A 15440-nucleotide genomic window follows, 5' to 3' on the forward strand; every position below is an offset into this window, starting at 1 on the left:
ACCCTCTACATCTATTAAAATGCTACTGTTTCTCCATTTCTCCTCTCCCCTGCCCTCCCTCTCTTTGAGGAGGTGGAGATGTGGGGGCATTTCAGGATGGGGAGGTGGGAAGACTTTTCAGAAATCTGCTCTGAGTGAAGGAATTGAAAGGGAGATGCCACAGGGATTTCCTTCTATATCTGGAACCAGTGTCAGTTTTTTAGGGAACAAAGCCAGATGGAGTGTTGGATGCAAAAAAAAAAAAAACTTCCAACCCTAAGCAAAGGTTAGCTAGAAGACAGTGTTATTATGCAACTTAGAGATACAAGTGCCAAAAACAGAACAACAAAACTCTGGTCAGAGTTGAGAAGTGAGTGCAGTGGTAATAACAACCCAGTGAGAAGAAATGGCCTCAGGGTGGAGCCATGAGGCCAGTTTACATCCTGCTGGCCGGGAGCTTAAAAATCAATTATTTCATGGTCCACAGCACTGCGGGACAAGGGAAGGGCTGATTCAAGGCACAGATTGCAGGGAGCACTGAGGAGACTGGCCCTCCACTGAGTGATGCTGAACTGCTGGGCAGTGGCTGCAAAGGGAGGCAGCAGCGAAGCCCTAGGGCAGGTCAGGGCACAGGGAACAGTCTGGCCACAGAAAGCCTTCGGTCCAACCCTTGCCTGTGCTTTCTCTTCTTCTTCTGCGAGGGGTTCATAAGCTCATCTGTGGGCAGCTTCAGGATAAGTGACTCTTTGACTGCAAACTGGAAGACCTGGAAGAGAAATCCAACAGAACCTGTCACTTCTTGAGCTGAGGAGTCAGATAAGTGACCTAGGCAGGTTTCTGGAGAGCTTGTGGGCAGATGACTGAGCATCTTTAGCAGGCATAGACAGAGCAGCACGGGGACACAGGGTTGCTGTTTCTGAAGGTCTTTGTCTTTGGTTGTGTTTTTGGTTTTGGTTTGGTTCGGTTTTTGGCCATGCCATGTGGTGTGCAGGACCTTAGTTCCCTGTTCCCTGACGAGGGATTGAACCCATGCCCCTGGCATTGGGAGCAAGGAGTCTTAACCACTGGATCACCAGGGAAGTCCCTGAAGTTGATTCTTAAATGTTTATCCTGACTGAGCACAGGTAGTTTTCCTGGTCAGTCTCTTTCATCTACTGCTCTGCCTTTCAAGCCCAGAGGGAGTCAATTCTTACCAAGAGCATCTGCTTCTTATTAGGAAGGGCAGTGTTGTATATCTTGTGTAACTGAGTCTGATGTGACCTGAGGTACCACCCGGCTAAGCACTAGCTCCCTCTGTTGGCATAAAGATGTTAGAGCCTTGACTATTTTAGTAGGACAGCATTTCAGGAAGGCCTGGTCCCTTTTAACATGCTGTTTCCCTTAGAACATTTGTTTTTTAGCTTTTTCTTTTCAGTTACAGGCCTTCTCCCAGTTCCATGAAAACTGTGAATCTTATTTTCAGGAAAATAACACACAAAAATTGCTTTGTACACAGTTTGCAGGCTTTTAGGTAAAAAACCTGTGCCTTGGGGAGATAGGTATGAGATCCAAAAAGAAAGGAATAGGGGACACAGTTTTTCAAGGCATGAGCCCGCTGTGTCTCCTTTTGCCTGGCACAGCAATAAAGCTATTCATTTCTACTTCCTCCAAAAAGGCCTCTCATGCCTTCTGAGATGGCTCACACTCCATCTATGGAGTGTTTTCCCCTTGAGTAAACCTTCTTTCACTTAAAAAGAAAAGAAAGCAAAGGGCACTTCAGCTCATGGTTCTACTACTTGTTCTAAGTAGAGAGTACATGAAGAAAAGATTGCAGAGACTCTTCTGGAAAGTGGGGAGCTAAGTGAGGAGGGCTCAAGCTCTGGTGTTCCTGTTTGGACCAGTTGGCCCCAATACCTGACTCCCTATCCCTGTGCTTCAGTCTGTCTGCTCCCTGTAGGCTTCTCCCACCTTCAGAACATCAGAAGCTGCTATCAAATGGCGATTCTAGTGATGATGTGAGTGAGATGCACACGGTCCAGACACAGCCATTAGGGGTGGTAATTAGGAAATCTAATGATAGAACATTTGAAGAATAAAGCAGCTGAGAAGACTGATTGGGGGGACGGTGGCAGCTGTAGCCACAGAAGCAGGAGCAGGGGTGTGAGATAAGAAGATCCCCAGAAGGACCCAGGAGTGCCTTCCAGGAAATGGGTCCACATTTAGAAAGAAACGGAGAAGAAAATAGCCACCCACTCCAGTATCCTTGCCTGGAGAATCCCGTGGACAGAGGAGCCTGTTGGGCTGCTGTCCATAGGGTTGCAGAGTCGGACACGACTGAAGCAACTCAGCATGTATGCATGCATTAGAAAGAAAGGCAAGAACACCTCTGCCTCCACCAAAAAAAAGAAAAAACCTGAGAGAGGGTAGAAACATCCAGAAGAGTTAGATAGTGGCTAGAGACAGAAATACGAATTCAGCAAGGACAGCAGATCCTAAGTATTGCTAGGCCTGGCATTTGCAGAAAGCCCTCCAAGTTTGGGGAATCCACCTCCTGGTCCAGAAGCACATGCTCACGAAGGACTGAACCTAAGACAGCTTCTATCCAGACAGGCAGCCTTACAAAGTGACCAAAGGGCTCCCAGGGCAAGGACTTGTTCCCGTCCCCTTCAGACAGTACCTGCTTGCATGTCTTAGTCCCCAGAAGTCTGGCTATTGAACAGAAGTTGTTGAAGTAGGTGCCATGAAAGACTCGAAAAAGAGATTCTTCAGCCCCAGTCCACTCCACAGGTTCTGAGGGTGCTTCCACGACACAGAGCTGAGGTGGGGCTGGACTCGCCTTCTGTTTCGTGGGCGTCTGACAGCGAGAGTTTGCCTCTAAGAGAGAAAGGAATGAGAGAAACACAAGAAGCTGTGCAGCTGGCCTCAGTGGTTTGCTACAAGCTCAGCACTTTATTCTACACCAAAAGGTAGAAGAGTTAGGAACAAAAATATTCCCTGTCTCTACTGCTTACAGGTGAACCTGTGGAAAGAATGAACAATTAAAAAAGGTAGTAATGTTAACCGTTATGGCATGATCCTGGGTTTACCTTGTGTAGCAAGAAGAGATCATTTTCTGCTCACTGTACCTGAAGAACTGGAGGCCCAGTCATTGCCAGTGTCCCTGTCGCTGTCCCCTTCTTTGGTCTCAGCCACAGCAGAGGCTGAAGTGTTGGAGCAGGAAGCATTGACCACGTGGTGCCTTCGCCGGCGACGCCCGGAGCACTTGGAGCGGGGGTTGTGCAGCATGGCGTACTCCTTTGCTCCTTCCTGCAGAGGCCATGTTACAGTTAGGAAACAGAAACAGGCCACCATATTGGTCCCATCATCACAAATCATCTTCAATATCTGTGCTAACTTGCACCTTGACACTTATTTTTTTCCTCTGTACCATACATGACCATGTGATAGCTTCTTAACAAACATCTTAAAGCTTACACACTTGTATCTCTTGACAAAGAGCTGCCCTATAATATAATCTTTATAAAGATATAATCTTTATATATTATGCACAAATGTTTCTATGCATCTTTGACTATCCAGTGAGTCGTTATCTTATACTCATTTGCTCACAAGCTGACTGGAATTTGAGAATACATTCTCCTGTAGATGAGAAAATGAGGGATGTGCTGACAGCATGCAGCTAATTATTCCAGAGCAGGTACAAGAATCAGGGCCCTTCATCCCCAGGCCTCACTGTTCTTTATGTTTTACCACAATTGTCTCTGTTTCAGTAAGAAAATATATAATCCTTAAATTTGTATAATATTACCACTCAATTCGTCATGTATGGATGTGAGAGTTGGACTGTGAAGAAAGCTGAGTGCCGAAGAATTGATGCTTTTGAACTGTGGTGTTGGAGAAGACTCTTGAGAGTCCCCTGGACTGCAAAGAGATCCAACCAGTCCATACTAAAGATCAGCCCTGGGTGTTCATTGGAAGGATTGATGCTGAAGCTGAAACTGCAATACTTTGGCCACCTCATGTGAAGAGTTGACTCACTGGAAAAGACCCTGATGCTTGGAGGGATTGGGGGCAGGAGAAGGGGACGACAGAGAATGAGATGGCCGGATGGCATCACCAACTCGATGGACATGAGTTTGAGTGAACTCCGGGAGTTGGTGATGGACAGGGAGGCCTGGCGTGCTGTGATTCATGGGGTCGCAAAGAGTTGGACATGACTGAGTGACTGAACTGAACCACTTAATTTAGGAAATTCCCTCAAGTCAGTATTTTAAACTAGGATGAATATTTTATTACTTTATTACTTTATAGCTATCTTTTTTTTTAAAGACCAGATAATTACTTAGCTGGATCATCTATCTTCTCGCTAGACTTAGTTTCCAAAGATTTTGAGCTGTTTCTGGAAACTAAATCTGTAAGTAAAGGATAAAGGTTTACCATTATTAAGGATATTCAGAATAATATACTGTAGGCTCTCAAAGAAATTCCAAGAGAGAAGTTTTTATTTTAACTGAATCTGATACTACGTGTCTATGCTCAATGTGACCTATACAGGATTCCAGGATGACTACTCTGGGGAGGGCAATGCCCTTTTTATTGTTTTAATTTTCATGTATCGATTTACTTTTGGCTGTGCTGAGGTCTTCACTGCTGTGCGGGCTTTCTCTAGCTGTGGTGAGCAGGGGCTACTCTCTAGTTGTGGTGCACAGGCTTCTCATCACGGGGGCTTCTCATGCTGCAGATGACAAGACGCAGGGCATGAGGGCTTAGGCAGCTGCAGCATGTGGGCTCTGTAGTTCTGGCTCCCAGGCTCAAGAGTAGCAGAGCATGGGCTGAGTTGCTCCTTGGCACGTGGGATCTTCCTGGATCAGAGATTGAATCTGTGTCTCCTGCACTGGCAGGCAGATTCTTTACCACCGAACCACCAGGGAAGCCCCGGCAATGCCCTTTTGAGTTATATAAAAAGCATGAACTGTGGAGTTAGACCAGAGCTTCAATTTCATCATTGCCACACCACTGACATAGTAACAAACTTTAGGCAAAATATGTAACTTTTATAACCTATACTTTATCCACCTCAGGATGTTGTTATAAACATGAAAATAAGATCATATATGTTAAGGGTTAGCACAGTACTTTGACACATAGGAAGGAATTAATATATATTATGGAAAAAATAAATCAGATAAAGTCTATTTTTTGTTTGTTTAAATGGAACTTTTTGGGCATTCAGTTCTATGCATTTTAAATATTTATGTTTATTTGTTTTGGCTGTGCCACATCTTAGTTGCAGCGTATGAACTCTTAGTTGCAGTATATGTGATCTAGTTCCCTGATCAGGGATCAAATCTGGGTCCCCTGGATTGGGAACACAGAGTCTTAACCACTGGACCACCAGGAAAGCGCTATTTATTTTTTTGCTATTACCATGTGGCACATTTTCCAGATTTTTACCCAATGGCACTCTCTATCATCTTTCCTTCTATTATCCCACTAAAGATAGTTCCAGAACCACCTGGCTGTATAATCTCATTTTAATTGGTAGCAGAAATTTTATCAAGGTATTTTATTCTTTACCTAAGTTCACCCTATCGTGTGAAAGTAGCTCAGTTGTGTCCGACTCTTTGCGATCCCATGGACTATACAGTTCATGGAATTCTCCAGCCAGAATACTGCAGTGGGTAGCTGTCCCCTTCTCCAGGGGATTTTCCCAACTCAGGGATCGAACCCAGGTCTCTCACATGGCAGGGAGCTGAGCCACCAAGGAAGCCCAAGAATACTGGAGTGGGTAGCCTATTATTGCTTTTTCAGCGGATCTACCAGACCCAGGAATCAAACCGGGGTCTTCTGCATTACAAGTGGATTCTTTAGCAGCTGAGCTGCCAGGGAAGCCCCACCCTATTGTGTAGAAAGCAAAACTATGTCTTTGACAAGTCCAACTCAACCTATTCCCTTCTAGCTCTCAGTGGGCTGCCTCCCCACATAAATGCAGAATGCACACTGCTACATGAGGTCTGTCCGCCAGCAAGGGTCCATCTGGCTGATTACCTCACATAAGATATGAGCACCTTCATGTGTTGTTCCTCCTACATTTATATGCAGTTAAAGGGAGACAGCAAAGATAGTGTCTCGTGCACACACATACAGCTCCAAGTCAAACAAAGCAGTTTCAGACTCTGAAATCTGAGTAGACGATGTTTAGAGCAAAAAAGCCTTCAATGTTCTTCACACCTCGCTCCATGAAACTAACTTCACAGTGCTACTGCTGCAAAATCAGGGCGCTCCTTACAAGCAGAAGTCATGTCTCATCTACACTTTGTGACCCTCAGGGTGTTATATACCAGCCCAAGTGGTTTGTGTTCTCTGGGGCAGGAAGCCCAAGGACCATTTCCTGCTCAGATTTCCACCAATTTCAACCATGGCAGAAGAATTTAAAACGTACCAGCAGAAGGAAGCAGTCTGTGCCACACGGTTCTGGCTCAATCTTGATTTCTTTGTTCTTGCGTTTATACACATTAGGGGTGGCATGGAAAGCTGGAAAACACAAAACTGTCCTGTTTGCAATGGCTCATCTGCTAGACAGGAGGAGGAGGAACAAATCTGAATTAGGGAGCCACTGGAGGAGAATTTAGATGTAAACAGCTATCATCAAGGTGAATCAAGCGGAATCATTTCTGACATCAACACAATTCTTCCAAAGCTAGAGGAAACTCGGGACAACTGTGTTGCTGGTTAATCTGTCCTCACCGTGTGAAGCACACCACACTGTAACTACACAAGAGGAAAGAGAACTGGCCCTTTGTAAAACCATTATCGGATCAGAAGCCAGGAATTCCATTGGAGAAACTAAAAATAAAGAGAATGAAATGGTGGCTGGGGATGGAAAACAGGAGAGCATTTCAGAGCAGCCCACTCACGGTGAAGGAAGCAGTCGTATTTGAAGCAGCGCCGGCAGAAGAGTGTGTGGAAGGAGTGCAGAGACTGTTCCCGCTGCACAGACTTGGCGTTGGGGCCGTCGATGTTGGGTGTGCACTGCGGGGGGAGCGCATTGGGGTCTGACATCTCTGTGAGCTCTCGGTACCTGGTTCGGAAAAGAGAGGTAAGAGTGCCTTCCAAGGGAATGTCTCCATTGAGAAAATGCAGACTGATATGGGCAACTCTACTCAGTGCTCTATAATAGCCTACACAGGAAAAGAATCTAAACAAAAACAAAAAAGACTGAATACATGTATATGTGGGCTTCCCTGGTGGCTCAGTGACAAAAGAACCGGACTGCCAATGCAGGAGTCACGGGTTTCATGGGTTTGATGCCTGGGTTGGGAAGATCCTCTAGAGAATGAAATGGCACCCCACTCCAGTATTCCTGCCTGGAGAATTCCATGGACAGAGGAGCCTGGTGGGCAACAGTCCATGGGGGTCACACAGAGTCTGACACAACATAGCGACTAAACAACAGATGTGGATGTGTAACTGATCCACTTTGCTAAAACGAACATATTGTAAATCAAATATACTCCAATAAAAAATTTTTAATTAAAAACAAAAAAGAAAATGCAGACTGAATACTGACAGTTATCCAGAAATGGTCTGCCAAGGGAGAAAAGGGATGATGCGTATTTTTTTTTAATAGGTCTTTATGTATAAGCAGGTAGGTTCACCATTGTAATGATGCCGGGCCTGGTATGTGTATATATGAAAGTAAGGGAAGGGAAATATTTTCTAAGTATGGTGCTGGAATAACTCTCCAGTAAAGTGGCAAAACCTTAAAACTTCTCTGCCCAGATTTACGCAAAAGCCAGCAAACGATGACCTTTAACGTGGGAATGGGCATTTAGAGGTAATCAGAAGTGTAGGCAAATCAAAATGCACTTACCAAAAATGAGACTTTTTATAACCCAAAAAAAGCCTGTATGCAAGTTTTGCCTGAGTGGTCTACATGGCCTGCGGGGGGCAGCCATCCTACCTCTCCTTCATGTCGTCTGGGACACCGTTCTCAGGGAACATCGAGGCGATCGCACTGAAGATCATGTCGTTTGGGAATTGTTTCTTGGAACTCTTTTTGCTGCCTGGATTGGAAACGATACACAAACAAAGCTAGTTGATCATCTTGTACTTTTGTCATGGCATTCTGATTAGAGCTGCTTTTTAACTCAACCATTGACTATGTCAGAATACAGAAAGAAGGTCAGTGCTACCTGGACCTATCTAACAGGCTACTGGTAGCTAAGGAGATCAGAGCCATCTACATATTAACAACAAAATCCACAGTCCAGGGGAATTCCATGGTGGCCCAGTGGTTAAGACTCTGAGCTTTCACTGCCGAGGGCCTGGATTCAATCCCTGATTGGAGAACTAAGATCCCACAAGCCTCATGGTATGGCCAAAAAAAAAAAAAATCTACAGTGTAAGACAGAATCTGGAAGTGAAAATAGAAGTTTTTATGGAGAGACCCAAGTATAGAAGTACCTACCATAATGTCGATGCCAAAGAACAAGATGGAAAACAAAAACAAAAAACAAAGAACAAGATGGATACTGTAAATTTGTTATAAGAAGAGAAGACACTTTGTGTCTAGACATATGGTATAATTAAATAACAAAGTACAATTAAATATGAAATTAATTAAATATTGTCTAACATGGGAAAATGCTCATGATGTAAGATTAAATAATAAGGGGTATAAAATTATCTGTGTGTATATACACATATGTGGTATGATACTAACTTCACCTACCATATATATATATGTTGATTTACTTAGGTACTTTTTAAAAACTGAGATAAAATACACATAATACATTTCAGGTGTACTTGTGTATATTTTTATATATACATTTTTTAAGTCTAGAAGGAAATATTAATACTAAAAAAACTACTTCTAGGTAGCAAGATAATAGGGTAATTTTACTTTATTCTTTATAACTTGCCATATTTTTCAAACACATTATTTTTTATAATTAGAAATAAACAATGATTACTGTCTAAAGTTCTCCTAGTTTTTTCTTCAGCTAAATCACAGCTATCTTAAACCATCAATCAGTAAACACATTCTCCTTTTAAGTGGACCAGTGAGAAGTGCCAACAGCCTTTAATAAGAAATAAACCTATCTTTTGCTTTCTTCCCTTTCCCTGTCACCCCAGGTGGAATAAGGAGGTCATGCTCTTCACCTTCAATAGCATGTCGTTTCCTCTTTCTTGTTACTGGCAGATCCTCTTTGCTGTCATCTTGCTTTCCATCTGAGGTGTCGTTGTGCCCTTCTTCATCTTCATCCGAGTATTGATTCAGAGCATCTACCAACTCCAGGAAAACAGCATCACTGATCAGGACAGAGCCAGGAATCATCTCTGAAATATAAGAATTAGATGGATGAGCAGTGATCATTTCATACTCCATTAGTCCTCCTCAGAAGGTTTTCCTGTATTCACTTCTGAGACTCAAGATAATATATGTACATTTTTATGAGGACAACCAGGGAGTTACAATAATTTGACTGGTTCTTAAAATTGCAACGGTTCAGCTGGCTAGAGTGGGAAATCCAGTTATGGACTTCATTTTTACGGGGGTTTTCACTGCCTCAGTAATAGATCAACCTGTATTTAGGGTTCAAAATATCACAAAAGTGGGCCAACAATACAAATAGGACAGAGAAAAAAATGATGAAAATGTACTTGGTTTTGCAAGTGATGGGTCAGTAGTAACATCGTTGACTCAAAAGACAATATACTTAAAAAAAAAAAATCATACTACATGAGGTTATATTATTAATACAACTTAGGATAAAGCCTCAGAACACTAGAGGGCACCGTGTATAAACAATGCATTTCAATGGCATCACAACAGCATCTTTTGACAACACAATAGTCAAAAGAGCAGGTTGAAGCCACTGGTTTGCAATCTATGAAGAGTTTTCCCCTATCTTTCCCCTTCTTACATACTAACAACTTTTTCTAAAACTAAAACTAAATACAAATGACTTGCTTTTGAAATCATACACAAGTTCCTTTGCCCTTGTCCTCTGAAGTAAAAGGTTTTTGCTTTAGTCTCCCGGGTCTTCCCTAAGTCACAAAAAGGTTGGCTCCAGAGGTAATGATTAAGAAATGTGAAGACATAGAAACAAAGAAAAGCTGTTGGGCCAGGAAACTGGTAACAATTTAGACTATAAATCTGCAACACAGCAGAATCACTGTACTCCCAGTTCCCCAAAAGAAAGATAAAGGCCTGACACACATTCCTAAGTTGTTTTATAAGAAGCAGACCTCCCACCAGACAAAAACTGCTGACCGCAAGCATGAAGACCCTAGACTGGTTGAAACCAGAAGGTTGATGAGGCTTGAAACTTCACCCAGATGCCAACCAATCCAAGAAGTGGGCACAACTGATCATACACCCTGCAGTTCTCTCCCTCACACTGCCTTTTAAATCCCTCCCCTGAAAGCCATTAGGTAGTTCTGGTCCTTTGAGCTTGAGCTGCCCCTTCTCCGTGCTTGGCGCCCTACAATAAAGACTGTACTTTCCTTCACCACCACCTGGTGTCAATAGATTGGCTTTATCGCACTCAAGTGAGCAGACCCAAGTTTGGTTTGGTAACACTTTTAGGAAAGTCAGAATATTCTTGCCAACTTCTGGGAGATTCAGGAGTATTTGGATCTAAGAAGAGAGGTTATGCTCATTGCCAGTATCACAGAAAGGGAAACAAAGAACAAAATAGCCTTGGATGGATTTATGGTAGACTTCTAAGACCAAACTTATTTATTCACTAAATTTTCTCTCCACCCACTAGAGAGAAAATCATATTACTATATAACCATTACGTTACTATACAATCCTTTTATGTCTCAACTCTTTTTTTTTTTTTTTTTTGGCCATGCTGCATGACTTGTGGGATCTTAGTCTCCTAACCAGGGACTGAACCCCGGGACCCTGGAGATGACAGTGTGGCCTCCTAACCACTGGACCACCAGGGAATTCCTCCAAATCCTCTTAAAATTTAACTGGGGTTATTTGTAATATAAAATGTTTACTTCCAGCCATGTGGTGACATGGAAATAGTCTTCAGTGTATACATCACGAGGCAGCAGATAAAAGCAAGCTAATGATACACATGAACCAAGAGGCACATCCTAATACAGTCCTCTCCTTAGGAGCCCAGCGCCACTACCTTCTTCACCGTGGACTTTGCCATCGTAGTTATTGATCAGCTCCTCAATGAAAGTCTCATCTTCCTCTTTCACCTCATCTCCCATGTAGGGGATATTGCACAAAACTGTCTCATCTTCCACCTGAAATCAAACCAAATGTTTGTTTGCTGTGCATCTCCTCCGTCCTGTTTTTTTTTTTTTTTTTCTCTCTTTCCTGTTTAATGGAACCTGTGTGTGCTGAACCATTTTTGCTGCTGTAAAGCTCCTAAAAATGCCTTTGGTTACAAAGTTCACTACATTTTAAAGACCAGTCATTTTGGCAACAAAGCCTCAAATGGGAGTCATGCTACTCTTGGAAGAAAAAAAAGTCAGCTTTACTACCTGAGGATATTAACTACCAAATGTTAAGCTGGATGTTAAAAATATTCCCACCAACACCTAAAATCTGACAACACATTTCTTTCTCATAGTGATTCCATCTATTATGTCATTTAATCCACTAAACATTGTGAAATTGGTACAAATATCACATAGACAGATGAAAAGGAAGACTTTCAAGAATATAAACTACAACATAACTGCAGTAATTAAAACAGAAATTGGCAACCATAAAATATTTGTATATTCTATTATACAGACTAAGATTAACCTCCCATAAACATAATAAAAATTCTTATTACAACTGATATCACTCACCCTCAGTGAGAACCTAAAGTCAATTACAGAACGAGCTATGTATATTTTCTGGCAATAAACAATATGAATGGATTTTGTTTTGTGGTTCAGCAGAAAACAGTCATTTTCAGTTCTATAGCTATCAAGTAGAGTTACTCTGAAGTTTTCTTCTAAGAGATGATTTCCTTCTGTTAACCTATATCCTATTCCAGTCAGCAGAACTGCTATCTGTCACCAGACACAATAAGCGATGGCAGTATTTAGCAGCCTGATTATCAGAACCACAAATAATCCTGGCAGGAGTCAGCATAAAGCCCCAGATGAAAGGACTGGAGATCCACGTGTGCCTCTGCTATCTCAGTTGCTTTCACAGCATCTTGCCTTTAGGGGATTAAGAAAGGATTGCTCCATCAGCAGGGAGCTGTCAACCTGCTAAAGCCTGAAGTGTCTGATTTAGAATACATTTAACTGCACGCAATGTTATAAAATTGGACCAAGGTAGTAAAGGAAAGCTGGACTCTTGCCCAATCTGTTTCATTCAAAAACGAAAGAGCATCAATTCTGAAGTACACTCCAGAGAACGCAAAAGCTAACAAGTTAGAACAATTTGCTATATGTGTTTTTCAGAGTCAGTAAATCACAAAAACATTCTGCCCTGCATGTCCAAGCTTTGTTAAGTATATTCTGACAATCTTTCCCCTGAGAGGAGTGCCAGCATTTCAATGTTAAAAAAAGAAAAAAAATCATTCCATTTAAACAATCACCATAGTACTTTCAATACATACCATGAAGTTCTGCTGGAGAGGGGACCACGAGTACATGATGGGAACCAAGGCAACTGTGTTCAGAGACCTCATTAACATGTGCTGGCTTGCAAATCCCGGGAAAATGCTCTCTATGGTACACTGAAATACAAGCAATGACATGGAGAGGGAAGGCAGGTCCACAACCCAAGAGAGAATGGGAGTTTCCTTCCAAAATTATCCCAGTAGCCTTCTAATTCTTACAAGTGACTAAGTTGAGGATTTTGTAACATCGAGCTCCTAAAAGGAATCCCTCAGTTGTAAACCTGTGGGAAGCAGGAACTGTCTATTGCCCTTGGCCTCCCATATTCAACTGTTGTTTATCTCCATCTAAAACTGTTGATCTCTTTGGGCTGTACCTGACAGCAAAGAGCCTCTGAGTGTCCTAGGAGATGAGAACGAAGACAAGGAAGTTTTCCTGAAGACCTAAACTTTGCAGTGGACTTCAGCTTAGCTGCAGAGCTGATGGGGACACTACAGGGGGAAGCCAAGTGGTACAGAGATTATGGTCACCTTTTGCTTTGGGAAAGAAAAGTGCCCTTCATAAACTATCTGTTTTTTATATTTTAGAAACATCATCTCTATAAGAAACTAACAGAGTGATTTTTTTAGTTTACAAAAAGGATGTCCCGTTGACCATATTGGTCAATTACCCACAGCATTCCTTTTCCAACTTCAAAACAGCTGAGGTACCAAAAAAGCCACAAAAGAGGCTGCTTTGAAGCTTGTATACAGAGCCCAGGAAAGTAGACAGCAAATGTCTTATTTTTCTAGGTAAAACTCATGATTAAACTCATTAGCTGAAAAGAACAAAAGGCAAAACCGTTATTCTTTTTTTTTCAATAATACAATTTGGTAATGAGTCTGATGTCCTTTTGATTTTATTTATTTATTCTCAGGCTGCAGCCTGGAATATACAGGATCTTAGTTCCCTGAGCAGGGATTGAACTTGTGCCCCTTGCATTGGAAGTGTGGGGTTTTAATGGCTGGACCACCAGGAAGTTCCACAGTTATTCTTTAAGTTTCAGGTTCACCATCCCAGTTATTCAAAGATGACTACAGTAATTGCATCCATTGTCTTTATTTTCTAATAATAATAAGTGTGACCCCATGGACTGCAGGCCACCAGGCTCCCCTGTCCATGGACTTTCTCCAGGAAAGAATACTGTGTGTGTGTGTGTGAAGTCGCTCAGTCATGTCCGACTCTTTGCAACCCTGTGGACTGTAGCCCACCAGGCTCCTCCGTCCATGAGATTCTCCAAGCAAGAATACTGGAGTGGGTTGCCATTTCCTTCTCCAGGGGATCTTCCTAACCTAGGGATCGAACCCACTTCTCCTGCATTGCAGGTGGATTCTTTACCATCTGAGCCACCAGGGAAGCCCAATAAGCCAGAGATACAGAAAAGAAAAGAAAAAAAAAAAAATCCTTAAATCCAAGGAAAAGAGAAAGGCCAAGCTTAGACACTGGAAGTACCTTTTTGAGAAAAGGATGCCCACTCACAGGCTTCATTAACTGAACAGGTTGGACACGAAGCTTCTTCCATTCTTCATTGAGGATCTGGGTTTTTTCTTGAACTTTTGCAAAATTTGCTACATAGAGAGCCTAGCAGAGCCAAGGAAAAACTTGTTAGGATTTTAAGAGAAGAGTTAAAAGATAAAAATAAAAAATCCAACCCCTCCATGTTGAATCAATTTATAGCCTTTCACTTGTGAAGTTTTTCTACCTTTGCACCCATATTCGCCTGAAGCCGTTTAAGCTGCCGAAGTCGCATGTATTCAGACTTAACTTTCCTCTTCCAGTAAGTGATACATTTGGACGTCGGGGGATTTGGTATATCCATTTTGCTGTAATCTAAGAGAGACAGAGATGACAAATGGCATTTTACTTCTTGGAAATGACACATTCCTCAAATTCAAATAAACATGGTCAGTTATGCTTTCATTCCCATTACATTTATTCACAAAAACAAGATTTGTGTAAAGAACACAAATCTATGAGTTCAACGGAACTCCAATTAAGAAAAGATTTCATATCAGCAATGCCTGGTCTGATTACCTAAAAGCTTAGCCACTGTCCTCTGTGGTAACATGCTTTTAATTTAGCTCTCACTTTCACAGATATTTAGAAACTTGGATTACTTGCAATTTTGGAAGCCTGTTTACTACTTTGATTAAGAGAAATGTTTAGCAGGAACCAAGTTAATATCAAGAGCTTCATGGAAAGATTCACCCACACAAGAAAACTATACCTGCCAAATTGCCTAAATCTACCAGATGTCTAGCAATTAAGGTCGAATATGACAACATAATCTCATCTCCAAGTCACCGGCATGACACATGGAAATACATAACACTGCCAATCACTGGGGGTTCTTTTTGAGGCGCTTGAATTAAAGTTCAGTTTTAAAGAAGTACTTATTGGACCACGCTCTACCTACCTCATAGAACACAAGGTGAAGGGTAGGGTTTTCCAATTGGCTTCTGTTCTTCAGAGGAATGCCAAGACACAAAGGCAAAATAAATGTTGAGCTTTTCAAAAGAGAACAGACAGTCATTCCAAGTCAGTGGAGCATAGTCAGATCCTCAGAAGGATGTTCCCCCCAAAACTATGAAGACTTTAAAGTCTCTGCTACCACAGTATTTGCATGGAAATCAGATCCTAATAATACTTGATGCCATTTGAGAAGGGAGCTTTATTTTATTAAATTCTATCTTTCCAGGCATACACACAAATATATTCTCACAATTACCAAGTGCACTTTTCTGCTTTTCTGCACCAATTTCTAGGCTCAGCCACCAGGCCCATCAATTACTTTAGAGAAAGAACAAATACTAAGTATATGTAAAAATTCAATAAAATCTACA

The 15440-nt window shown here is 42.0% G+C and overlaps 1 protein-coding gene across 1 annotated transcript in view; it reads right to left on the bottom strand.

Moving 5' to 3' along the window:
- EZH1 (enhancer of zeste 1 polycomb repressive complex 2 subunit) overlaps positions 1-15440 on the bottom strand; it is a 31578-nt gene that overhangs the window by 7181 nt on the left and 8957 nt on the right. Inside the window, exons 2-13 of the mRNA XM_027516937.1 lie at positions 15014-15104; positions 14300-14427; positions 14050-14178; positions 12558-12677; positions 11118-11238; positions 9127-9303; positions 7922-8024; positions 6876-7039; positions 6401-6492; positions 3084-3264; positions 2636-2832; positions 654-745 (exon numbers count right to left, since the gene is read on the bottom strand). Of these exons, the coding sequence (XP_027372738.1) occupies positions 654-745; positions 2636-2832; positions 3084-3264; positions 6401-6492; positions 6876-7039; positions 7922-8024; positions 9127-9303; positions 11118-11238; positions 12558-12677; positions 14050-14178; positions 14300-14416 (1493 nt within the window). The 5' untranslated portion in view covers positions 14417-14427; positions 15014-15104. The remainder of the gene's footprint in view (positions 1-653; positions 746-2635; positions 2833-3083; positions 3265-6400; positions 6493-6875; positions 7040-7921; positions 8025-9126; positions 9304-11117; positions 11239-12557; positions 12678-14049; positions 14179-14299; positions 14428-15013; positions 15105-15440) is intronic.

The sequence above is a fragment of the Bos indicus x Bos taurus genome, chromosome 19 (genome assembly GCF_003369695.1).
Source record: "Bos indicus x Bos taurus breed Angus x Brahman F1 hybrid chromosome 19, Bos_hybrid_MaternalHap_v2.0, whole genome shotgun sequence".
In the NCBI taxonomy this organism is placed as follows: domain Eukaryota; kingdom Metazoa; phylum Chordata; class Mammalia; order Artiodactyla; family Bovidae; genus Bos; species Bos indicus x Bos taurus.